Raw genomic sequence first — 26,007 nt, 5'->3', positions numbered from 1 at the left:
ATGGTTCCTCCCACACATGCCTAGTGCCTCAGGGCTCCTTGGCCTCTCTTTCCACCTGGAATCTCATTCTTGAAGCCTTCTCTATGGCATTGAGCTTCTCACAGTTTGGCAGTCACAGGATAGTTGCACTTCTTATACAGTGGCTGGCTTCCAAGAGCAAGTACTCCAAGAGACAGGAGGTGGAAGCTGCCAGTCTCTTCCTGCCCAAGCCTGGAAACTGGCAGAGGGTAACTTCCACCATATTCTATTGGTCCAAGCAATAGAATAGATCACAGAACCCAGACTCAAAGGGGACAGTCTCCACCTCCTAATGGAAAGAATGTCAAGGAATCTATGGCCATCTTTAATCTACCACATAGCACAACAACCAGCCTTGGGACAACTTGAAAATGAAGGGGCCCAGCCCACGAGTGACATGGTAACCTCTGCCATCTAATACTTCACCATGGCACCTGGGGTGAACATAATGGTCAGAGGCCCATCACTATGGTCCTGGGGATCCAGAACACCTATGTGGAAAGACAGCTTCAGTAAGGCACTCATATCAGTGTTTTGGCATCAACCCCCACTCCCGAGCTTTGGGGCATTTAGTCTAGGTCTTGTCACCTGGTCACCTGCTATGTTCCCAAAAGTTCCATCAGTCACTGCAGTAAATGTCCAACACCCTCAGGGCCAGGAGAAATGGAGCTTACACCTTTTGAAACTTGGTATGTGCAGTTTCACATGTTCTGACTTACTCATACCACTGGAACTGAAGAGACCCAATTTCTCAGAGCCAGGTGCCAGAGAAAGAGGTATATTAGAAATGATGAATGTCGAGTCCCCACGACAGTGTCTCCTACAGCCAGGGACAGCTGTTATTACAGTTAATATTTATCTTGCCTTCACTGGCCTTTCACTCGGGCTGCGCCTACTGGCTGGCTTTCCATCCCCACTGGAGAACAAAGAGGTGCCCTATTGATCTTCCTCTGGGTTCCAGCCCTGGTCTGGAGCTGCCTCAACCAGAAGGGGTTCTGAGTGTGGGCTAAGAACTGGTGGGTGTTGGTCTTTAATGAGACAAGTACAGAGACTGAAAGTAGGCATTTACAAGCTTTTATAGTAACTTGCAAGAATTATTCTGTTGCGTCTTATAATAAAGACAGGGCTTTGTTTTGAATGTCCTTAGTTTGTTTTTTATTTCATTTTTCCTGTAGTTAATTTTTATTGTATTTTACAAAAATATCAATCTGTGATGGAATGGAAATTTTAAAAACCACAGAGAGCTGGAGAAGCACTATTATAGGCCCCCTTTTCAGGAGATGTTCTGGAATCCTGCTAGTCTGGGCTCCCACTAACTGTTCACTGGCTTTACCTTAAATATATTATATATATATATATATATATATATATATATATAGTAATCAGGAATGAGCCTCTCCTGCTCTAAAGGCCCTGAGCAGCTTGACCTTGCCCTTAAGCTACTTGCCCCACTCCTGAAATGAGAACCAAGACACCTTTGAATCTGGGCTAAGAGGGAGGAAGAAGCAGCTCAGGTCCATCATGATTATAAGGACAATAATAATAATTATTGTTCCCACTTACTGGGTGCCAAGCACTGTGTGAAGTACTCCTCAAATCCCCATCATGACCCTAAAAATAGGCATTATTATCTTCATTTTACATGTGAGGAAGCTAAGACAACTTGCTATATACCCAGTGCCTGCGGGAGAGAGGCAGCAGATCATCGGCCTGCCCCCCGTAACGCCTGCTAACCAAGCCCGGGGCTGGATGTGATTCTCAGGGCCCCGAGTGCCCGCAGCTTAATGAGTGAGCAGGCAGAAAGAGGGGCAACTGGATTTGTCTTTTACAATGGGAGTGGCTAAGAGCACAGGTTTTGAATCTTGTGTTGAAAATCTACTAATTTGGTATATGACCTTGGGCAAAGTTCAAAGGCAAAGCTGTTCAAACTCCCAAAGTCCCAGTGTCCTCAGTATGAATGGGGGAGGGTATTCTGAGGCAGGTAAAGATGGTGCACAGGCAGGGGGTGTGAGGGAAACCCAAGTACTGAACGTTGTTACCCTTCTTCTTATGGCTCTTCTCACAGTCCTGCCCTTTCCTCACAGCAAAGTTGGCCTGCGATGACCAAATTCACATTCTCAAGCAGCACAGACGTAAAGAGCTAGAAACACGGCAGAAACAGTATCGGTGAGTTATGACAAATGGCTATTTAAAAAAACTGTGCCCACAGGTTATGGCTGACCACTGTTGACAAATAATGGCCAAGCCACCGGTTCCCTGGAGGGCTCCCCAATCCTCAAGCTACCCCTGACCACCACTCCAGGCAGAGATGGTAAAGAGCATTATGGAGAAAAGTTGAGGTCAACCATATCAGCATTTAGGAGGAATTGGGCAGCAAAAGCTTGGATTTACATTAATGTTCCTTCCCCTCCCAAACATGGCTTCCATAGAGTTTGGAATTACATTGTTTAGGGAAAGTTATATAGCAGTGGAACAATAAATAATAACAAGGAAATGATTCTCATAAAAGGGAGGATGGTGAGTGGGAAGCAGGTGCAGTGTGGGGGTGCCAGTAACATTCTGATTCTCCATCCGGATGTTGGTTATATAGATGCATGCATTTTTCTTCATGCGTCTGTACATATATATACATATACATATGTATATGTATTCATATATTCAATTTCATAATAAAATGTTTATATAAAACTTCTATGTCTTTATATCAGGTAAGGGAAGGTAATCAGATTATATGAGTACTATTAAAGATTTATGAATTTGTGATGTAAGACATTTGTGTGTGAGCTTCTCAGCTCAGACACCATATGGATGTGTACTGAGACTTGTGTATTTGGCACAGTGCACAGGGCATTGTCTGGGAGCTCTCCACCACCATTCCCATCTTAAAGGATTGTTATTTCTTTTTTTTTTTTCTGAAGTAATTTTTCCCATTTTTTTATTTTTTAAATTTAGATTAATTAACATATAGGGTATTATTGGTTTCAGAGGTAGAAATCAGAGATTCATCAGTCTTATGTAATATCCAGTGCTCATTATATCACGTGCCCTCCTTAATGTCCATCACCCAGTTACCCCATCCTTCCACCTCCATCCCCTCCAGTTGTTTCCTATGATTAAGGGTCTCTTATGGTTTGTCTCCTTTTCTGGTTTCATCTTGTTTTATTTTTTCCTCTCTTCCCCTATGCTCCTCTATTTTGTTTCTGAAATTCCACATATGAGTGAGATCATATGATAATTATCTCTCTCTGATTGAGTTACTTTGCTTAGCACAATACCTTCTAGTTCCATCCACATCATAGCAAATGGCAATATTTCATTTTTTGATGGCTGAGTAGTATTCCATTGTGTATATATACCACATTTTCTCTATCCATTCACCTATCGATGGACATCTGGGCTCTTTCCATAGTTTGGCTATTGTGGACATTGCTGCTATAAACATTCGGGTGCACGTGCCCTTCAGATCACTACATTTGTATCTTTGGGGTAAATACCCCGTAGTGCAATTGCTGGGTTGTAGGGTAGCTCTATTTTCAACTTTTTGAGAGTTGTTATTTCTTTGTTCCTTCCTCAGCTTTCCTCCCCACTTCAGCAACCCCTGTCAAAACCCTTACAGTGAGCACTTCATGTACTTTTGGCCCTGTGGGAAGAGGGAATCTTAGATTGTGGTGATGCTAAACAACTTTCAGAGAATCGGCCGGTTTGTATCCTGTTTGATGAGTGGACAAGTTTTATCGGTTCCACTGTAACTCAGACTAAGATGTTACCAGCTGATAAATTAGTCTTACAGGCACATTGTCTTAACTCAGTATTTTCCAAAGTGTGCCCTGGAGCACTGTCCCAGGGGTTCCACTGTAACTCAGACTAAGATGTTACCAGCTGATAAATTAGTCTTACAGGCACATTGTCTTAACTCAGTATTTTCCAAAGTGTGCCCTGGAGCACTGTCCCAGAACTTTGTCCGCAAGATAAGACAAGTTCAGGAAATCCCATCCCCTTCATGGAGGTTTCCAGGGCACATAAGCATGGAGAATTCTGAGAAGTTCTGTGCTAGTGGATTGTGCTTAATTTTTTTTAGTCCAGTGTTTCCCAAGAGAATCTGACATATAATTCTTAACATCCAGCAGAACAAGTCCTTCGTGGAACACCCTTTGGAAAATGTCCCTTTCCTAAGGAGCGGTCGATCCAGGGGTGTGTTTGTTTCACAGGGATGGGGCTGGGACTAGGAAAATGGGGCCAAGAGCTTTCTGGTGAAACAGTTTTCCCCTTTCTTAGATCTAATCGTCATTTTTTTCTTCTTCCTTCCACTCATCTGTCCTTATCAGATGCCTTCCTCTCCTTCCATTCAGGAAACACTGAACTTTGCATCGTCTGCATAATCTAGGGGTTCCTCTTTCACTTGAACTCTCGGGGTTCCAGAAGAGAGTTTGGAAGTGAAGTAAGAACTGTCTCCAGTCAGCAAGCTGCAGGTCCAGCTGGCCCTTGGCCCTCAGTCAGCGAGGCAGGCAGTTGGAGAAGCCCACACGGCTCATCACGCACTGCCCTTTTCTTACTGTGACTGCATAGATGTAGATGGTGCACTCAGACAGAGCAGCGTGTAGTGTAATGGTTTGCGATTTATAATACGTAATCTTTTCGTGACTTGCTTTTTTTCACCCATTATTCTGTTTTGCGGGCAGCCAGTTGACCCAGATAGGTGTCATCCACTCGTTAGGCATCTGGACAGCACACCATGGTAGGAGCAAACCACCAGGCTCGCCCACTCTCCAGCGGATGGACAGGTGGGCCATCGTTCATTCCTGCTGTCACCAGCTGCACCTCAGGCAGCTTCCTCGTACGTCTCCTGGTGCTGTCGTGGAAGAGTTTCTTTAGGGGATATTCCTACGGATAGACGTGCAGGATTGCAGGCCACATTTTAAGTTTTCTAGGTATTGCCAGTTGTGTCCCAAAGAGGTTCTGCCAGCTTTCACCCCTAGCAGCTATTTCTGAGGGTTGCAGTTTCCCTGCATTGTTGACATACTTTTCAGCTTGAAACATTCTTGTTCAGGTCAATCTAATGTCCTGAAATCGTATCTCCTTGATTTCCTCATTCTTAAATTGCCACATATTTCTAGCTGTGTGTGAATTCAACCATTCCCCTACTGATGGACATTCAGCTTGGTTTTCCATCTGTCTGTCCGTCTGTCTCTGGCATCACCCACAGTGCTGCAGGACGCTGCCTTCCACAAGCAGCTGGATGTCCTGGTGCTTTCATCACTGTCCATTAAGTTCCAGAACTCACACTCCTGGGTCAAAGTAGCAGTTTCACTTTAAGAAATACTAACAACAGTCCTTTCCCACAATTTTATGCTAATTTTTGGTGCAATTTTCCAGTTGCATGTGTATACCTATGACATACCTGGTCATGCCGATCTTTTATATTTTTAACAATCTAAAAATCCGTAAGTTGGACCCCATTGTTGTTTTAATCTGCATTCCCCTCACCACTGGTGAGTTTCGCCTCTGTGGAGGGCCTCTTCTTTGAATTGCCTGTGTGTAGGCTTTATTTTTCTCCCTTCCTTACGATTAATCCAAAGGAGCCCTCTGTATATCAGGCTAGTATCCTTCCATTATAAGTATAGAACATGTCATTTGTCTTCTGTTGCTTTTGTCATGAAAGATTTTAGTTCTTTGTTTTCTTAACTACATGTATTGGTTTTCCTGTATTGCTTCTGGGTTTCCTGCTTTGCGTAAGAAGGCCCTCCCCACCCCAGTGTTACATAAATACACCTTTATTTTTGTCTAATACTTTAGCGATTTAGTCTTTAACATTCGGCTTTTAATTCGCCTGCCGTGTATTTTTATATATACACGATGTGACGCAGGGGTCCAGCACCCCCAGTATCACTTATTACAGATTATATTCCTCCCTCCTGCCTGGAGCGGACCCCCACCGCGCAGAGCCAGCCTAGGATAGTGGTTATGGATGGGCGCGGGCTCTGAAGCCCGCTTCCAAGCTCAGCTCACTCCATGTCCTGCAAAAGTTGCTTAGTCTCTGTGTCCCTCACCCCCTCAATCTAGAAGATGGGTAAGAGAATAGTACTACCTCACCAGGTTTTGAGAGAATTAAATAGATTAAACCATGAAAACACATAGACTAGTATTTGGCACCTAGAAAGCCCTGGATAAGTGTTAGCTAGTTTTCTGTCACATTTACATATCTTCTTGGGGCTGTTTCTGGACTTCGCATGTTAGTCCACTTTTCCACTCTGCAGCTCAGTGCCATGTTTTGAATATTTAACTTTCTTTTTTTTTTGATTATTTAACTTTCTAATATATGTTAATAGCTCTGTCATTCTCTCACTGTTTGTTCTCTTTTAAGATTTTCATGAGGAGAATTGCTTTGAATTACATATAAATATGTATATACTGACATGCTGATGAGAGTCAGTCCTCCCCACCCCCCGTGGAGACCTAGAACACAGTGTGCCTTCCCCCACCTAGATCTGGTGTAATGACCTTCTGTAGAGTTTCTAATTTTCTTCCTGCAGGTCTTTCTCCTCTGTGGGTACTTTAGACAAAAGAAAGTATAGCTTGTACCATTCTGAGTGGCATATTCTTCTGTTTGTAAATAAATATTGCTGGGATAAAGATAAATTAGTTATTTTTTAAAATATTTTCCTTGTATTGACATCTTACTAAGCTCTTTTATTGGCACTAATCTTTTCTGTTAATGAGTCTTTTTAGTTACCTAGTCAGTCATACTATCTAAATGATGATAATTTTGTCTGTTATTTTCCATTATTTACATCGCTGGATTTTTTTCTTATTTCACAGCTAGAATTCCCAAAACAAGTAATAGCAGCAATGATGGTCTTGATTTTTGAAAAAAATACCTTTGATATTTTTGTTTATTTACAATTATACTTGCTATTGTTTTTTGATGAATACCCTTTACTATATTTCAGAACTTCTTGGTTCATTCTAATTTTTTGGCTGAACTTCTTCAGTTAATTTCCTCAGAAGAGGTTTGGGGGTAATATAATATCTGAGTTGGTGCTTGTCCCCACCCCCCAAAAATTCTCCCGCCCTCACCAATTACTTGATGATATAAGAGGCTTAGAGGATGACCTAAAAAGAAGTCTGTAAACACTTCACACTGTCTCCCCATTTTCAGTATAAAATGAAAAACCTAATGATAACTCTATTATTTTTCTTTTCCTGGAAACTCATGAGCTTATGAGAGCATCTCTCTTCTCTCCCCAGTTCCCCTCCCTCTCGCATGCTCCCCTCACCCCCTCCTTTCCCTCCCTCCCTTTCTCTTTCTTCCCCCCAACTAACACACACACACACACACACACACACACACACACACACACAGTCTTCTCTTTCATTGGCAGAATATATCTAAACATGCCCTTTTTCCTTTTCTTTCCTGCCTAGGACTTACTCATTAAATTGAGGTCTTTTCAACTTAAGAAAGTTTTTCTCTTATTTCTTGATTTTTACTTCTCCATATATTTCTCTCTCTCCTTTTGGACCTCTTAGTCTCTGTATGTTAAATCTTCTATATCTGCCTTTCATGTCTCCTGTGGTTTTTTTCTTTAAGTTTTTATTTTAATCCCAGGTAGTTAACATACAGCATCATACTAGTTTCATACATAACAGTACACTATTCAACACTTCCATACAACACTCGGTGCTCATCACGAGTACACTCCTTAATCCCCATCGTTGTTTCCTTTTCTCTGTGGTTTTGCTCTGTATTTGTGTTACATTCTCTTCCATTTTGCACAGAGCAGCGCCCGGCCCATGACAAGTTCTCAGTAATTATTTATTGAATGAACAAATTTTGTCCAGGAGACAAATTAGATCTCTCAGTGACTGTTCTCTTTTCCCATTTCTCTGTTGAATTTTCAATTCAGAAATCATGTTTTGCTGTTGAAGAAAGTCTTTTAACATTCTACTTATATCTCTTTAACACTTCTCCTTTTTTAAAATAAATGTCTTTTTTGCTTCTTTCCTTCCTTCGGCCTGGTTGTTCAACCCGGCCTTCCTCAGTGGAGTGTGATTTTATTTTTCTTCTTATTTTCTTTGCCTATTATTGGTGGGCACAAAGTCCTTTGACCCCTGTACAGGTCAGCCTGTTAGGTGTCTGAGACAGCAGTGGCCTGCAGTAGGAGGGACACCAACGTTTTTGGTGGTGAGCTTACGAACTGTACTGTCTCCATGCACTAAGTGGCCCTAGTCTCCTGACTACCCTGATGGGGCACGTCCATCTCTCAGTGCTGTCACCCTCAGGAGGCCTGGGGAACAGCAGCGGGAGGCGGGGAGTTCGAGGAAATGAATCATTTTCTAAAACAAAGGGGAAAAAAATCAGTAGATTAGTTGACGTTCACGTGTCTACATTTTATCCTGTTAATGTACCAGCAGTGATGCTAATACATATACAACAAATATAGAAGATTAAAGTCCAGGAAAATAGAATATTGTAAGTAAGCCAACAGTGAGAAGTGACAGTACTGCATGACAGAAAATGCTTTTCAAAATGCATCTGCTCTGACTGAGCATATCCAGTTCCTGTTTACCTCTGGTGGTCCTAGTGGGAGTCTTACTGGGCCGACAGGACAGCATGAAAAACCATAGGGACTTTCATGACAGTAAAAGGACAAGATGATATTAAAGGGATGCCAGAGTTTTTCACGACTTCAACTTTTAGTGCTTTAGTTTCCTGTCATAAGAGAGATTTTATTAAAGGAGAATTAGGAATACAAAAGGAAAAGCTGTTTACTCAGAATGTAAATTTTGGTTTTTAAACAAATACAAGATCATTCTCCCTGAGCTAAAGAAACAATCTTGGTTAGTTTGAGTTTTGTGGTAAGCAAAGAAAAAAAAATAAATAAAATTTTTTTGTTTTTAAGTAAAATTTAAGGGGCACCTGGTGGCTCAGACTGTTAAGTGTCCAACCCTTGATTTCAGCTCAGGCCATGATCTCAGGGTCGTGGGATCCCCACGTCAGGCTCTGTGCTCAGTGGGGAGTCTGCTTGAGATTCTCTTTCTCCTTCTGCCTCTGCCCCTCCCCACCATGCTTGCAGGTGCTGTTTCTCTAAAATAAATAAGTCTTTAAAAAAATAAATTAAAAACAAAAACAAAATGTATGTGCCCAGTGCTGCAGGATAAGTTTCAAGACACCAGGATTGGAAAATTTGGGCTGCACAGAGTGCATGGCCCGTGTTTGGGGGGAATTATTTTGATTACAACAGTCACTAAGCTGGCCACGGACAGCATCTGTGCCTAAAGCCCCGCATCCAATCACCCTGTTGTCCTGGGCACCCTACTGGGAAGGAGTGACCGCCGTCCCCATTCCCCATTCCCCAGCTGCCACACACAGTGCAGGGGCATGTCGACTGAACTGGAGGGATACTGGCTTCCCAGGTCAGCCTGGAATTGGGGGAGCCTCACCCACTTCTACCTCCAGTGACCAGCAGGGCTGCTCTATTCCAGGGGAGAGATGGAGGTTGAGTGTCCCATCAAATCAGTGAGGTCTTCTGCTGCTTCCTTTCAACTTCTTTTTATGCACTGGTGCACACCTACCATTCTCTACCCCTCTGCCAAGAGCCCAGTCTCAGGTTCAGAGGACCTTGGGCCTCCTACTGTGATGCTCAGGGCACAGGGAAGCAGACTACCACCAGCCCCTGGGACGGTCCCGTTACCTCTCAGGCTGCACACTCAGCTGACGGAGGATACGCCCTCAGACCACATGGGCAGCCTTTAGCCTGAGGGGCCAACCCAAAGGCAAGGCATTTGATAAAATTTTCTTCCTCTTATTCATTCTCAGGTGGATGGAGTGGAACCCTGGCTTCCCTTTGAGTATTGATGCCAAATGTCACAAGGATTTACCCCGAGACATCCAGTTTGATAGTGAGAAGGGTGTGGACTTCGTTCTGAACTACACCAGAGCGTGAGTTTCCAAGAGCTTAAGGATTCTGGGCAGGCCCTCCATGGGTCGGGGCGTGGTGGGACCCTCACTCCTTTCTCTGTAGGGGCTTGGGCTGGGAGGGTGGCTCATCTGGGCGCCTCTTCCCACATCATTTGACTGGATCCTCAGTGCACAGCCACAGGGTGGCCTGTATCTAAACCAAGTTACCACCGTGATGACTCCAGACACCAGACATAGCTCTATCATCAGCCCAAAGTCTAGGTCTTTCCTTGAAGTGCCCCATCCCCATCCACGTCTCATCCCCCCTGGGCCAGTTCAAGGATGGTCAGGGTCCAGGCTGTCACCTAGATAGCAGGGCTCTGCAGTGAGAATGGCCACCGTGGCTGTGCTGGTCGCTGACACCCATCCCTGGCTGTCCATCCCAGCAGCCCCATGAGACAGGCACAGTTGTTATCCTCACCTTATCATTGGAGAATCTGAAGACTAAGGAAGTCACATACCTTGTTCAGTGGCCTCTGCTGATAAGCAGCAGAGATATGAGTTCTGTGCTCCTTCTTTATGACTGAATTCCCACAGGGCTTCTACTGAGACTCCCTGGGGACTCCTGAAACATATGGAGCCCCAGCACCATCCCAGGGCCAGTTGGGGAGCCCTGAGGTGCGCCTTGACACTTTAAGGAGTTCTCACAATCATACACATCTAGAAAACTCTACATCCATCATTCTGCCACCCGACAGAGCTTCAGCACCCGCTAGTTCCAGGCCAACTCCACAGCCAGAAGGAGAGTCTCTGGGGTGGGGCCCTGGCCTCCTGTAGGCATATCCAGGAGGCAGACGGGTAGAGAGCCACTAACCCAGCCAGCTTCAGTGGCAGCATCTGCCGAGAGCAGAGCTGCTCCCCTCGAGAAGGGCCCCTCATCTGGTTGGACACACTCAGGCCTGTGCCAAAGTCTTCTTCCTCCTTTGCACATTTAGGAAGAACTCTACGTGCAAACACAACCTCACAATCAACCTCCATAGGGGACCCCCTCTATGGAAACGGAAAGACCATGGGCATTTGTCTCTCTCAGGCTGCACCTACCTTGCGGGGAGGAGGTGGTAGGGGCCTAACACTCATCACGCCTCTGCTGAGTGCCAGGCTCATAACTGTGGGTGTTTTCTAGTAGAATCATCTATTTTAACCTTCACAGCCATCCTGGGAGGTAGACACTGTTCTTGAATGTTTCCAGGTAAATAAGCTGATGTTCTGCTGGATCCAGGTCAGGGAATTTGTCTAAGGACATTTAGGCAGAGATCGGCACAATCAGAATTTGAATTCAGATCTATTTGGGTCCAAAGCAGGGGATATTTCTTTTCCTGCTACAACTGAGATCAACTAGGAAGAAAAACTAAAACCAACATCTACATTAGTAATGCAGTGTAGTACCCAACATCTGGCTTCCTGGAAACACCAGGGCAATTAAATGTCTCATGTCCCACCCAGGAATTCCCAAAGTCATGTGGGTTTTAGGCAAAGCCCTAACCAGGATGGTCCAAGCAGGAAAGAAGGCCCTTGTGAGGGGGCAGACTGGAGAGAAAATGATAAGGATGGAGAGGCAGCAAGGTCAGAGGAGATGATACTGCTTTGTGGAATAGGACCAACTCTTCTTAGTAATGGAGAAGGGATAGATGGCAGAGGGATAGTGGACGATGGATGGATGGATAGATGGTGGATAGATGGATGGTAGAGGGATGGATGGATGGTGGATGGCTAGTGGATGATGGATGGATGGGTAGATGGTGGATAGACGGATGGTAGAAGGATGGATTGATAGATGGATGATCAATGGGTAGACGGTGGATAGACGGATGGTAGAAGGATGGATTGATGGATGATAGAGGGATAGTAGACGATGGGTGGATGGGTAGATGGTAGATAGATAGATGGTAGAGGGATGGATGGATGGATGGTGGAGGGATAGTGGATGATGGATGGTAGAGGGATGGATGGATGGATGTTGGGTGGAGGAATGGAGGGAGCGAAGGAGGGTGGATGGCTGGTAGAAGAATATGTGGATAGATGGATGGAGGGTGAGTGGATGGACAGTGGAGTGAAGGCCAGATTTTGCCTTTCTTATGTCTGCTCAGTGTTCCTGAAATTAATTGCCGTCTTTGTATCTCAGGAGCCTAACTCAGCAGCTTCTGCAGAGTAGGTGCTCAGTAAACTCTATCGTAAGGAATGGAGTATGACCCAGGTGGCCTCTCAGAGGCCTTTGTTATCACCTCATGGGTACTTCACACACCCACACTCACTCTCTGTCTTATTCTCTTTCCATCTCTCTCTCTCTGCCACACGCAAAAACGCACACGCACAATCACCTTTCTCCTCTCAGTACCCCAACATGGCTGACAGCCTCTTAGCTGTACTCTCTCTCCGAGCTTGCCCCGCCTGGCCATGCCCAGACTGCTAACCCAGCCTCTGTGACGCCATTTCTACATATGTTCTCGGAGTCTGGGGGATTCCAGTGTATAGTCAGGGCTGGACCCACTGGCCTCCATGCCTCCCTTGGCCTCATCCTCCACCCAGTTGCCTGTGGGGTCATGTCTATCCCCTGGGGTCTCAGGATGTATGTCCTTCCCTCCCAGCTCTGTCATCCCTCCCTGGGACATTCAGGGATACCCTTCTACCTGTTTCCCTAGGATCCATCCAACATAGCAATTGGAAGTTCATTCTCAAGTGCCCATACAGTTTGTTGGAAGCTCCTTCTACAAAGGCAAATATAATTCTTTTACTTCCCCATAAAACCCTCACTGATAACCCTAGCTCCAGGAGAGAGCTGGCACATCTCTGCCGGGCTCCTCTGCCTTCCCTCCTGCCCCCAGATACAGAGAACATCCCAGCCATATGCATCCAGAACTAGTTAGCAAGGCATCTTCATGCCCTTTGTCTTTGCCTGTGCCATTCCCTGCAACTCAGATACCATTCTTCCCTTCTTGGCCTAAACTCATCATTTTTCAGGACCTTCTCCCAGAAGCTCCTAGAAGCCCCTGGGCCTGAGTGAGGTCTCCTCCCTTGTGCTCCCCAGTACTGGCCGCACAGGCCACCATTTTTCCAATGACATCACTGCCCGTCTTTCTCCACATCTGCCATATAACTTGGTCTCTTGAACTGTGGTCTATTTGGCAGGAACAAGCAAAGAAATCTTGAAATGGGCGCTCAGCCCCTCCTGGTACAGCACAGCTTTGGAGGGGGTGGTGCTCAGCTAAGCCCTGCCTCTGCTGGCTGAGCACCGTGAGGTTCTAAGAAGGAAACGAGAGATGTGCCCCCTGCCTTTGAGGAGGGTACAGCCTGAATGAAGGGGACTGGACCTCAAGGAGATAGCTCAGAGTACCCCCCACCCTAAGAAGATGAGGGGCACGTGGGAGAGGCCTCTGGGCCAGTGGAGGGTGATGTTAAGGAAGCTAACTTCTCTGAGCCTCAGAGTCTCACCTGAAGAATGAGACCACAGCTCCTGCTCAGGGCTGTTGTGAGAATATAATGAGGCCACATATGTCAACCCTGCACAGAGAAGATGCTCCCTAAAAACAGCATTAGTTTCCATCCATTCTTGGTAATGGGGTCAGGCCAACAGGACCCAGGTCTCCATCATCACACACCTGCTGAACACCTGCCCCCTCAGATTGGCTTCTGCCCTCAAGGACTCACAGAGGACCCCTCACTCTGTCTGGTGTTGTCTTCTTATGGGGACCATGAAGCCTTCACAGCAGGAAGGCATCTGGCCTGGCCTTTCAGTGAGCAGGCAAACACAGGCAGGGGCCTGGAGGGATGGGACGAGGGTGCTCTGGCAGAGAGGGCCCCTTAGGCCAAGGTCAGCTGTGGCGGGGCATGTTCACAGAGGCAAGTGCATTGTAACATTTCCTGGTGGCATCAAAGGAGGAACAACTTGTGCGTTTACTCACCACTCACGGTTTGCAGACTAGAGCTGGATTGCAGGTGTTGGTGGGCTGATAAGGGAATGACCCTTCAAAGGAAATTAAGAAAGAGAGCTTCCTTCCTAGTAAGGTAGAACACTGCAGAAATGGGACTGAGTTCCAGAGGAGGTGACCAGCCTCGTGCCAAGACCAAGGGGCTCGGACCCTCATGCTCTGGACATTTCCCATCAGATGGGATCAGATGGAGGCAGCTCCCTGAAGGGGCACCCTTCCGCCTGAGGTCCCAGGGGCACCTCACTGTGACCACAGATGGCTTCCTGGGAGGGCGGCCTCAGAAGAGCTGCCACAGCCTACACGGACTGCTCCAGGCCTACATTTGCGGGGTTCGGTGACAGACGGGGAGCTCTGAGAGGGATCGTTGCTGCATTGCAGAAACTCAGCCTGGTTGCCTTCAGGGGTCAGAGGAGAGAGCCTAGAGCTGGTGAAGAGGGGAAGTGGGAGAGTAGGGAAGATTGTGGGATGTTGTGTGGATGGAGCTGGGATCTGGTTGGAATTCAGACATAATGGAGAGACTGAGGGGGGACCCCCAGGCTTCCTTGGCCTGTGGATCCGTCTGTCAGGAAAATAGAGTGATCCTTACAAAGGGGAGCCAGGGAAGGAAAGGGGGAGATGAGTGCCGCTTGGGAGCATTGATGAGGTTGAGAGCCCCAGGCAGCCTCTGGTGGTGTGAGTGGGCTCAGGGCCAAAGGCCAGAGCTTGCTACAGATAGGATTTTGAACTTGTCTGCTTGTCCCCCAGAATGCCAGTGCTTAAGGCTGTAGACTTTAATATTAATAATGAGGAACAATTGGGGCACTACTTGCTAATGTTTGTTGAACTCTTTTTATGAACTAGGGCTTTCTGTACATTATGTCAGCCTTGTGAGACAGGGACAGTCATTGTGCCCATTTCACAGGTGAGAAAACTGAGATGCGGCAAGATTAGGGACTTGCCCAAGGCCACATGGCTGGGGACTGATGGGGCTGAGATCTTAGACCAGGCCTTTAACACCTGGTGCTGAGCAGCCCCATTTCAGCTGCCATCTCTCAGGGACTCCCAGCCCCATCCAGACTGCATCCAGACCCCAGCACTTGGGTCAGGGGCTCCAAGACCCCTTGGTGCAGCCCCCTAGAGGTCTGATGGAGTGTTCTTAGGGAAGGGACATCCAAGTGCCTAGCAGCCTGCTCTGTATGGACAGTTCCTGATAAAGAGAACCCACAAAGCCAGCACCTAGCTAGCCTGTGTCCCTGCAGCCCACGCTAGAGCGTGCCACTCTGCCCATGGTTAAATCAAGTCCTGCTGTGGAAAACAAACTTATGGCTGAGGTCACCAGAGAGACCTTCCCCATTGAATCTCTGGCTTTGGGCAGTTCAGCCTCCACGCCATTTGTGAGTAATTCCGGGGACTTGTCTCTTCTGAGCCACCTGCTCTGCCTGGAATGAGGCAGCCCTCCTCTGCAGGCGCTGCCCCCGCTCTCCAAACAGCAAAACTGTGAAGTGGAAAATGGAGATGCTGTTAGAAGGAAAGGGGCAGGGGAAGCAGAGGAGACCAGAGCTGTCCTCTCTCCTGGCACAGGGCAAGCAGCCCAGTGTATGTTGGTGCTGGCTGTGTGACCCTGAATGAACCAATCACCCTCTTTGGGCTGCAGGTTCCTCTTTGTGCAGGAACAGGTCATCGGAGTCCCAACAGTCCGGTTGTCTGTACGCATGTAAAAATATTTTGCCTTGAGATGACATGCAAATGTTTTCCTCCTAATTCCACTTCTTCCTGAATCTGTGGCTTCCTCTGGGTACCAGCCCACCCCACCCTGTATTCAGTGCCAGCCTTTTGTTTTGAAGTCAAGGACACCCAGCTGGGAAGACGTTGAGCCAAGGGCTGTGACTCACTTCCGGTTCCCCACAAGATCCTCAGACCTCAGGACCTCTTTCCTGGGCACCATGTGGCATGTGCTGGGGCTCCTGGGCCTGCAGAGACCTGGGAAGGCCTGTCTTCTCCCAGAAACGTGTCCTTTTCCACACGCGGTCTGACTGTGGATGTCACAGTGCGGTTTACTCTCAGTTAACGCTGCTGTCTGCCCCAGGAGGCTGAGCGGATGAGGGAGGTGGAGGAGGACAGCAGATGCTGGCTGAGGAAGGGGTAGCGACGCTGACAGCAGCTTAGCGGGGCCTGCCTAGCCGTGGTGAGGCTCCAAAGCGTGTGTGCAAAATAAGCGTGTGTGTAAGAGCCCCTCCCTACTGGGGAGGGGCTAGGATAAAGTGTTGAAGAGACCAGTCCAGCCTATAGGACAAGTCTAGCTCATTCTCCAGCCTCGGGGTGTGGAGCGCAGGCTGTGCACATGGCATGGCCCAGGCTGCACCTCAGCACCTTCCCAGCACTGCAGCCTCTCCAGAACCCTCAGGCAGCTGGGTCATCCAACTCAGAGAAGGCAAGGCCCATAGAGATGACCAGCCTCATGGCTCCTGGACCCACTCCCGAGCAGCATGGCCTCCTAGGGGTCCCAGGGCAGCTGGTGCAGAGGAGAAGCATTTGCTAGATTGAGCAGGGGGATCGGAAGGGGAGTCATAAAGGTGTGCTGTGTTCTGCCTCACGTGCCTTTCCCACATCTGGCAGGGCTAGGAGGGAACCCTGCTTTCCTGCATTCAGTCACTCAGACTTGCTGCCCTCGTGCATGCTCCCTGGTAGCTCCCCTGGGATGAGACAGCCATCTGTCCCCATCAGCCAGGGTCACTCTGGACAAAACACCCAAATCTCAGTCCTTTGATGCTGCTGGGAAAGGTGTGAGGTGGCTTTGGAACTCCCACGCTGTCCTGCAACAGTGCTCAGGCCCCAGCCAGCACCAACCCTATCCCCTCCCACCCACTCCCCACCAAGGAGCGAGTCTAAGGAGGGCCCCAGGCCTGCACAGTTTGGGCTGCTGCTTCTGGGGGGCATTGACTCTGCTGCTCATGACTGGGAGGTGGGTGGATGGGAAGGGGGTTCCCCAGGAGGAGCACTGGCCAGCATGGTCCCCTGCCTGGGTATCCACTGTCTCTCTCAGTTAGTGATCAGGGCTGCCAGAGTCACTGGAGAGCCTGGAGCCCCCGGCTCTGCGCAGAGCAGTGCAGATGCACCTTTGTCCTCCAACGCTGCAGGCAGAAGCAGGGCTCAGCACCGCTGAGAGGGCATCATGGGGCAGCCTGGGCTGGGGAAAGGGAGCTACCCTGAGATCAGAGGAGGTGTGGGGGTCCTCGAGGCCAGCCCTCCAGATACACTGACCCCATAGACCCAGGAGGAGAAGAAAGAGGGCATTTCAGGCAGAGGAACAGCACATGCAAAGGCCCCAAGTGAGGATATACAAAAGGCAGTGCAGGCGGGAGGCTTGAACTCTGGAGTGGGCAGTGAGCATTGACAGTGGGGAGGGAACAGTGTGACTGCCTGGTACCCTTAGCTGTGGGTGTTCCAGAGAGAGAAACTGAGGCAGAATGTGTCACATGAGCACTGACCAGAAGGCCCTAACCTCAGTCCTGCATCTTGCTTGAGTTAGTAGGGAAGTCTGGAGACCTCTCTCTCTCTCCCCCACCATTCCCAGGCCCATTCCAGAGTTCCCTCCTCCGGTAAGCCCCTGGGATCGCTCGGACCACTCAGATCTCACTCCTGAGTGTATGCAGCCTGCTTTTTGGATTTATGAAGCTCCTGTCCTGGCTTATTTGGCCATCCTGTGTAAGGAGCATTTGGAAAACTCTCTCTCTCTCTCAGTACCAGGCACAGAGCCAGAGTTAGGCAGAAAGTAAGGGATGAACTCATTCAAACTGCTCATGCCCTAAAACTCCAGGTGACTGGCTGGAGTAGCTGCATAGGAACTAGGGTGCTCTGTGCTGGGAGCTGGTCCCTGGTGGGGGCAGCAGAACTTTACTGAATGATGGAAGGCATGGGTGAAAGCCAGTGTGGAGGGGATTGGAGGCACTGTGGGCTGTTCTCGAGGGCGGTGGCGACTTTCCTTTCCAGGGGAGATGCAGTAGGGAGAGCATCGGCGTCAGTGCTGGTTCCTGTCCTGGTTCCACCAGGCCGAACAGCTGTCCTCCTAGAGCGGCCCTGGGTTCAGTTCCTTGCTGCCCAGGAGGCCACAGTGTGAGGGGGCTGTGTGGAGGGGGGCAAGACCAGAGCGAGTGCAAGTGGGGACGCTGGCTCCTGGTCTGCAGGATGGAGAACCTGTTCATCAACCGCTTCATGCACATGTTCCAGTCTTCCTGGAGCGACTTCGCTGATTTCGAGAAAATCTTTGTCAAGATCAGCAACACTATTTCTGGTGAGTGTACACACCCCTTCCCCCGGGTCTCTCGTGGGGCTGGGGAGATTTGCCTGGGACTAGGAAAGGGCCGCCCCACCCCTGCTCCCACTTGGCAGCCGGCTCCTCCCCATCAGCCAGGCCCACACCCCTGCCACAGCCCCCGCAGTTTCCCAGTGGTCCCCCTCCTGCCCAGAGCTTTCGCCTCCTTGGACACTGAGGGCTAAGCACCCTCAACCTCACTTCGTCATCGAAGGTCTCAGAAGTGTCAGAACTTTGTATTTACGTGAATTGGTCATTTATGGCACACCTGCAGAGTAAAAGCAGAACTTAGCGTGTTTTTTAAGCATTTACAGAAAAGTGACCTTGGGTTTGCTTGGACTAGGATATGTTTGGTAGGTGTTGACTTGCAATAGCAACATAATTATCAGGGATGGTCCAGGAAGGAAAAACAGTAAAGATAAGGAAACAGGAATGATGGGTGAAGAATGGGCGTTGAAATAAGCACCTGGGAAGACCCTGCATAGACTTCTCTCCAGGAGGCCCCTCTGCTCCCTCCTTCTCCCCCTTCTCCCCTCCTTCTCCTCTCCTTCTTCCTCCTTCTCCCTCTTTCTTCCTCCTTCTCCCTCCTTCTCCCTACATCTCCCTCCATCTCCCCTCCTTCTCCCCTCCTTCTCCTTCCTTCTCCCTTCTTCTCCCCTCCTTCTCCCTCCTTCTTCCCTTTTCTCTCCTCTTCTCCCATCCTTCTCCCCTCTTCTCCCTTCAACTTAGGTGGAAGGTCTTGAGTCTCCCTTTCCCCTAGAGGCACAATGTTGTACAGCAGATCTCTAGAACATATTCATCTTGCTGAACTGAAACTTCTTGGTCGTTGGGTAGTAACTCCGCATTTCCCCTCCCGCAGCTCCGGGCAACCACCATTCTGATTTTAGGAGTGTGACTGTTAACGACCACGTGTCAGTGGCATCGTGTAATATTTGTCTCCCCATGACTGGCGGGTTTCCTTAGCATCATGTCCTCTGTGTTCACCCACGCTGGCAAACTGCAGGGTTTCCTTCCTTTCTTAAGGCTGTTTTCACACCTCGGCTGTTAGGAAGTGTGCTGCAGTGACCATGGGAGTGTGGATATCTCTTCCAGATCCTGATTTAAGTTCTTTGGGATAAATACCCAGAAGTGGGATTGCTGGATCATACAGTAGTTCTACTTTTAATTTTGGGGGACCCCACCCTACTGTTTTCCATAGTGGCCACACATTTTGCATTCCCACCAGCAGTGCACAAGGTTCCAGTTTCTCCACACCCTGTCTTGTTCTTATGATAGCCATCCGGACAGGTGCGAAGCGGTACCCCATTGTGGTTCTTATTTGCACTTCCCTTTGATTAGTGACATTGAGCAATTTTTCATATACCTGCTGGCCATTTGTACGTCTTCTTCAGAAAAATGTCTGTTCCAGTCTTTTGTCCATTTGTTAATCAGGTTATTAGTTTTTTTGCTATTGAGTTGTAGGGGTTCTTTATATATTTGGGAGATGAACCATTTATCAGATATTCAGTTCACACGTGTCTGCTACTCTGTAGGTTCTTTTCACTCTGTTGACTGTTCCTTTGCTGTGCAGAAACTTTTTAGTTTGGTGCAATCCCATCTGTCCATTTTTGGTGGTGTTCTTGAGAACGGAATTCCCCAGGAGCCTTCTGAGCCACCAGGGGCAGGCAGCTCATGGAGAACAGGGTAGTGCCATGTCCTGAGCCAGGGGTCGGGCAGTAGGGCACAGCCAGCGGGATTCATGGTTGACCAGCTGGCCGGCAAACACCTGGGGGATGGGACCCAGCAGGGACTCTGGTCCTCAGCCAGGTTCAGAAGGGCTGCAGCCCGGGTTGCCACTACTCAGAGCTTGGGCAAGGCCTAGTTTTCTCCCCTTTAGAGCGGGTCATGAACCACTGGCAGGAAGACCTCATGTTTGGCTACCAGTTCCTGAATGGCTGCAACCCAGTGTTGATCCGGCGCTGCACGAAACTGCCCAAGAAGCTCCCTGTGACCACAGAGATGGTGGAGTGCAGCCTGGAGCGGCAGCTCACCTTGCAGCAGGAGGTCGAGGTAGGACCTGGTTGTTGGATGACTTCAGCCATGGCCAGCTCAGATGGCTAGGTCACGCTTTGTGCGGCAGAAAGCACTTTCTGCCGGCTGGTGCTCACGAACCTGTCTCCAGGCGCCTCTGCCAGGCTGAGGAGATCAGCTGCCCTCGGTGAGGGGGTCTCCTCCTTTCCCTGGGCATTTATGGAAAATGTCTTGTCCAGTGTGGGAGGATGCATTGACGGTGGTAATTCTCAGTGCTCAGGGCTGGGAGCATGCCTGTATTTTCAACGTCAGTGTCACTAATTAAAAGAGCTCCCCCTCGGTAGGGGCTAGTTGTGGGTCAGGCTTTGTGACAGAAGCTTTACACACACGGCTGTTGGGTTGTCACCCACCTTGCAAAGGTAAGGAAACTGGAGAAAGGCGCAAGCCTTGTAACAGCACAAGGAAAAGAGAGAAAATAGGTGGAATTTTTAACTTTCTAATTAAAAATGTTGGTGTCTTCTGCTTCTGCCCTCACCTTCCTCCCAGCCCTCCTTCTGGCTCACCTGCAGGGAGCTGAGGCTCAGAGATGGTCCTGGCTCTCCAGTTGGTTGGCCGCTCCCACCAGAGCCAGCACAACGGTCCCCTGCCCCCAGGTGTCTAGGTGGCCTTCTGTTTCTAGTCATATGTCTTGTTTGCTCACCTTGCCTTGGGGCCCCAGCGAGGGAAGGGGGGTCTGTGCCATCTGTGGACAGCCCGCTCAGCCCCCACCACCTGCCCACCTGGCTCTAGAGGGCCACCTGCCCAGCTGACCATCCCCCACCCCGGGGCACATGGTCCCAACCCCTGCACCCTGGACTGCCAGACCCCCAGGACGCTAACAGGTCACATGGACCGCTGACCAGGGCCGCACATGCCCCCACACAGGCACACACTCACACACACGCACACACAGCGGTATCCTTTGTAGGTTCCATTTCTGGCCAGATGAACATTGATTCGGTGGCTATGGGTTCCACACTTCAAGCCAGAGAATCCCACAACCTCGAGAGCCACAGAGTTGTACAATGGGAAGGGACTGCATAGCCCTCTGGCCGGCGGACAGCTTCGCTTGCCAGTCCTTGCCACCTCCAGAGCTGGGGGTTGTGGCTGTCTTTGTCAGAATGGCCACTTTTCCTCTGAGTGATGGTCTAGAGGCTCAGCCATGGTTTTTGTCACAAAGCAATAATCTAATAGCCACCACTGACTAGAGTCTTACATGCCATCCATCTCTTACACACACTCCACTGATCTCTTACACACACACTACCCATCTCTTACACACACAGCACCCATCTCTTACACATGCCTCCCATCTCTTACACACACACCAATTTCTTGCGTGCCATCCCTTACACACATTTCCCATCTCTTACACACACCTGCCATCTCTTACACACACCTCCCATGTCCTATAGCACAATTCTTAATTCCCTGAATCAGTCATTAGGACCAGGAAAATGGAGCCTGTGGGCCAAAAGGAGAGGACAGGGACACCAGACAGGCAAGAACACCAGTATCCAGCGCAGAATCCCAGAACATCAGAACTAAGAGATAGATAGGGTCTCCCCCCTTACTTTTCAGAAGGATGACACTGAGACCCAGAGAGGAGGTGACTTGGGATAACAGAGCAGTGCCCCTGGCACGGGCCCAAATTCCAGGCTGCCTGGTTCCCTGGCCTGGGTTCCGAGGGGCCTCTTGCTAGCCTGGCATTCATCACCTTAACTAACCTGGGTCTCCTTGAGATTGGATTGGCAGCCATTCCTAGGTAGTACTCACGATGGTCATGTCCACTCTGACAGTCCAGTTGTCCAGCCCATCACAGGAGCCCACCCAGCCCAGTGACCCACCAACCCATAGGCCTCTACCTTCTTGACAAGGTGATCCTGAGGGTCCCAGTCACACGTTCTCCTGAAACCAGCTTCTCCCCACACTCCTGCCTGATGAGCGGTGGGCACAAACTCCGTCCTCTCCACCCCTGCCCCACACACATTGCAGACAGACAGCCCAGAGCTCATCACTGGTGCCAGGTGACTGCCAGGGTCCCTCGAGCTGAAAAAGGAGGAAGATGGTGACCAGGCCCTTAGCTCCTGTCCCATGTTCGGTCCCCCCTAAGGGGGATTCCTAAAGCTTGTGCTGGGCGGTCCAGCATGCCCTCTGCAGGGTTGTGGACACACATCTCACCTGAGCACTGGTGGACCCGGCTCTGCAGCATCAGGGATCACCCCCTCCAGCAGCATCCATTACTTGCTTAAAATGAGAAAAACTTTAGAAGAAGTGCCCCATCCTCCTCCCAAATTCTTCAAGTTCTGGCCTGAGCAGGCCCCAGCTTTAAGAAAGGAACCCTCACGGGGCGCCTGGGTGGCTCAGTGGGTTAAAGCCTCTGCCTTCAGCTCAGGTCATGATCCCAGGGTCCTGGGATCGAGCCCCGCATTGGGCTCTCTGCTCCGCGGGGAGCCTGCTTTCTCCTCTCTCTCTGCCTGCTTGTGATCTCTATCTGTCAAATAAATAAATAAAATCTTAAAAAAAAAAAAGAAAAAGAAAGGAACCCTCACAGCTCTCAGGCTGGGCTCCCTGTAGAAGACTGATCTATAGTCTGTGTAGTCTGTGAAGAGTGGCTTTCTCCCTTCCCTACATCCCAGGGACATGGCTTTTTTTTTTTTTTTTTTGAAGTATAACAACCCCAGAAAAAGAGCCCAAATCAGGAGTGTCAGCAAGATCAATGAATTTTCACCGAGTGACCCCACCTTGCCACCAACCTCAGACCAGGCTGCAGAACACACCATCCAGAGACACAACCCCTCTTGACCCTGAAGAGTGTACCCTCCCCCAAGGTCTAAGGACCCTCCCCAGGACCCTGCGACCCCTACCCCTGCAGATGCCCCTGCAGAACCTTCCACCCCAGAAGCCCCGGCCCCATTTCTCCTCCCAAGGGTGACATGTCGTGACACCGTGTAAGTGCAGGCCATCGGCGGTGCTCTTCCAAATTTGCATTCTTGTGTATCTCGTCTGCACCCTATCTGCTTCCTTATGATGCTGCCGCTCTGGGGGGTCGTCCAGCATCTTGCATGAGGGCCACGCAGCTTCCAGGGACAACACATGCAGACCAGGCCCCTGCCATTCCTTCACATCACCAGAAAACCGCCACAACCTCTGAACACTCTGGATGCGAATCAGCCCAGAGTCAGAGAACAAAACTGTCCATTCGGAGCTCTGATCAGATGTTAGGGGCCTCTAAAGCCACCTCTCCCTCCCCCTGGGCCTGGTTCTTGGGTCCATGTGAGGCTGACGCGGCCATATTTCCTCTTGCCTCCTGCAGCAAGGGAACATCTTCATCGTGGACTTTGAGCTGCTGGATGGCATTGATGCCAACAAAACAGACCCCTGCACCCTGCAGTTCCTGGCGGCGCCCATCTGCTTGCTGTACAAGAATCTGGCCAACAAGATTGTCCCCATTGCCATCCAGGTAGGCCATCACCCTGCTCCTTTGCTGGAAAGCTCTGCCCTCAGCAGCCAGGGCTTGGCAGGGAGTTTCCTGGGCGTCTCCACCTGAACCTCCAGGAGGACATGACCACTCTGCCTCGCATCTCCTAGGGTGGATGCCAGGTAGATAAAAAAAAAAAAAAACAAGAACTTAGGGCTTCCTGCAGCAGTGGGGAGAGCTGGCCCCAAGCAGCAGGAAGGGCTCCCCTCCCCAAAATACACTTGACAGATTCCTGCTGAGCACCTGCCCTGGGATAACATACCACCCACCTCACTCCCTCCCAGCATCCTGACCAGGGGCCCCAGGTCGGAGCATCAAAAGGGGTCTGGCAGGTGAGGCTGTGAGATGAGCTATAGACTGAGGCCACCAGGGGACACCATGGAGGCTGGGGTCAGGAAGGGGCCAGTCCTGCAGTGCTGCCTTCTAGCGCCCAGGGGTTCTTTTTTCTACCAAAGATGATGGAAGAGAAAGAGGAGCAGTTCGGGTGAATGGGGGCAGGGGCGGAGCATCCTCTCTCCCACTCCTGGCTGCTGCTTCCTCAGAGCACCAAGCACTCTGTGACCGCTGGTGTGCAGACAGCGGGAAAGCAACACCCAGCACAGGACCAGGTGTAGGTCTGTGAAGAGGGCTGCTGCCCAGGGGCCCCTGTGGGGGACATATGGACAAGCCATCTGCAGACTTGACTTTGAGCCAGCTGTGAACCGTGCGTTGAGTGCTATGGGCATAAGAGCCACTGGTTTGCCCTGTGCTGACCCCATGACAAGACTGTCCCAAAGGTTAGCCTGCACAGTCCACAATCCCTTACCCTCAATTCTGAAATCTAAGAAGTCCTAAAACTGCTAGGTTTTTCAAAAGTGTGCACCAAATTCATTGGCAGCAAAACTTGCTCTGAACCAAAAGGAGAGACTGTTTAGAAGCTTCGCCCCACCCAGTGTGGTACGCATGTGTATCATAGAGAAGTACTGACGCATTTGATTGTAAAATAGTGTGTTGCCCCAGACCTGGTGTAGGGGGAGAAAGGTGTCACCAAATGAAGTATATGCACTGCTAAAATCCTAAAACTTCTGGATTCTGAGACACGTGGTCATCAGGGTTTCAGACTAGGACCTGGCTCAAGTTATATCATCGTCATGACAAGGCTCCGAGGTCGGGGACTGCTGCCGTGAGTCATGTCCAGCACATGAGAGGACAGACACACGTGCACAGTCAGCATAGTGGGGCTTAGTGCCAGGCTGTCTGGCTCCAGAGTTCATGCTCTCCCAGTCCTGGTCTCGGGCACATCTTCCCCCAGAGGAATTCCCGGACTAGCAGAGAGAAGCTCTGAGCTTAAGAAACTGAAGCTAAAGGTAAAGGGACAGGAGATGGGAGAAGAGCAAACAGGACTGAGAGACCTGAGGAGAGGAGCCGTTTACCAGTGGCAGGCACCCTGAAGCAGCCTGTCCTCCAGAGAATTCTTGGAGTGGCCTGGAGTCAGGGGCCTAGCTTCAGTACCAGCTCTGTCACTTGCTAGCAGACGTGGGACCTTGGGCAAGTCACAATGTTCCTGAATCTCTTCCCTCTGTTAAAAATGCAACCTTTGCAAACTATGAAGAACCATGAAAATAAAACCAAAAGAATAAATCCAAACTTTGGTTCTTTGAAAGGTTCAAGAAAATCGAAAGAAAAAAACAAAAATATGTAAGAGTAGGAATAAGACATAATCACAAGGGTGTTTGTTTTCTTTAAAAGTAATAGCATGGCATCAAATTTGTAAAGTTGGAAGCAATGGGTAAAAACCTGGCAAAATATAAATTATGAGAAGAAATTGTAGAAAACAGGCCAATATCCATATAAGCACCTGGGAAGCTGACTGAACGTCTAGTGGGGTGAGGGGCCCGGGAACTGAGCAGCTGAGCTCCAGCCAGCCTTTACCCAGAGGACATTTGCTGAGCTGTTTCACGGGCTTCGGCTCCAGATCTCGTTCTGGGAAGATGGCATAACCTTCATGCCGAACACCCCAACAGGCAGACTCCCAAAGAAAGCTGAAGACAAATCCAAGTTACAAATACAGATTTTATTTTGTTTTTTGAAGATTTTATTTATTTATTTGACAGAGAGCAAGTGAGAGAACACAAGTAGAGGGAGTGGGAGAGGGAGAAGCAGGCTTCCCGCCAGGCTGGGAAGCCAGGGTGATAGGGGCTCAGGGACAGGACTGAGCACCTGCACCACAGAACAGGTGTGTCCCAGCTGGAGGAGCACTCAGTGGGACACTCTCTCCTAGAACAGCCCTTCCGGGGCCCAGCAG

General features: G+C 49.5%; 1 protein-coding gene across 4 annotated transcripts in view; it reads left to right on the top strand.

Annotated features, from left to right (window-relative positions):
- LOC111144974 (arachidonate 5-lipoxygenase) overlaps positions 1 to 26,007 on the top strand; it is a 42,348-nt gene that overhangs the window by 7,622 nt on the left and 8,719 nt on the right. For all 4 annotated transcript variants that reach the window (XM_022499614.1, XM_022499617.1, XM_022499616.1 and 1 more), the window contains exons 3-7: positions 2,103 to 2,184; positions 9,836 to 9,958; positions 18,066 to 18,172; positions 20,070 to 20,242; positions 23,559 to 23,705. In XM_022499614.1, the coding sequence (XP_022355322.1) occupies positions 2,103 to 2,184; positions 9,836 to 9,958; positions 18,066 to 18,172; positions 20,070 to 20,242; positions 23,559 to 23,705 (632 nt within the window). The remainder of the gene's footprint in view (positions 1 to 2,102; positions 2,185 to 9,835; positions 9,959 to 18,065; positions 18,173 to 20,069; positions 20,243 to 23,558; positions 23,706 to 26,007) is intronic.

The sequence above is a fragment of the Enhydra lutris genome, unplaced genomic scaffold, assembly GCF_002288905.1.
Source record: "Enhydra lutris kenyoni isolate GAN:26980312 unplaced genomic scaffold, ASM228890v2 scaffoldscaffold12, whole genome shotgun sequence".
In the NCBI taxonomy this organism is placed as follows: Eukaryota; Metazoa; Chordata; class Mammalia; order Carnivora; family Mustelidae; genus Enhydra; species Enhydra lutris.
The sequence above is the reverse complement of the archived record's forward strand: the minus strand, read 5'-3'. Positions and strand labels throughout refer to the sequence as shown.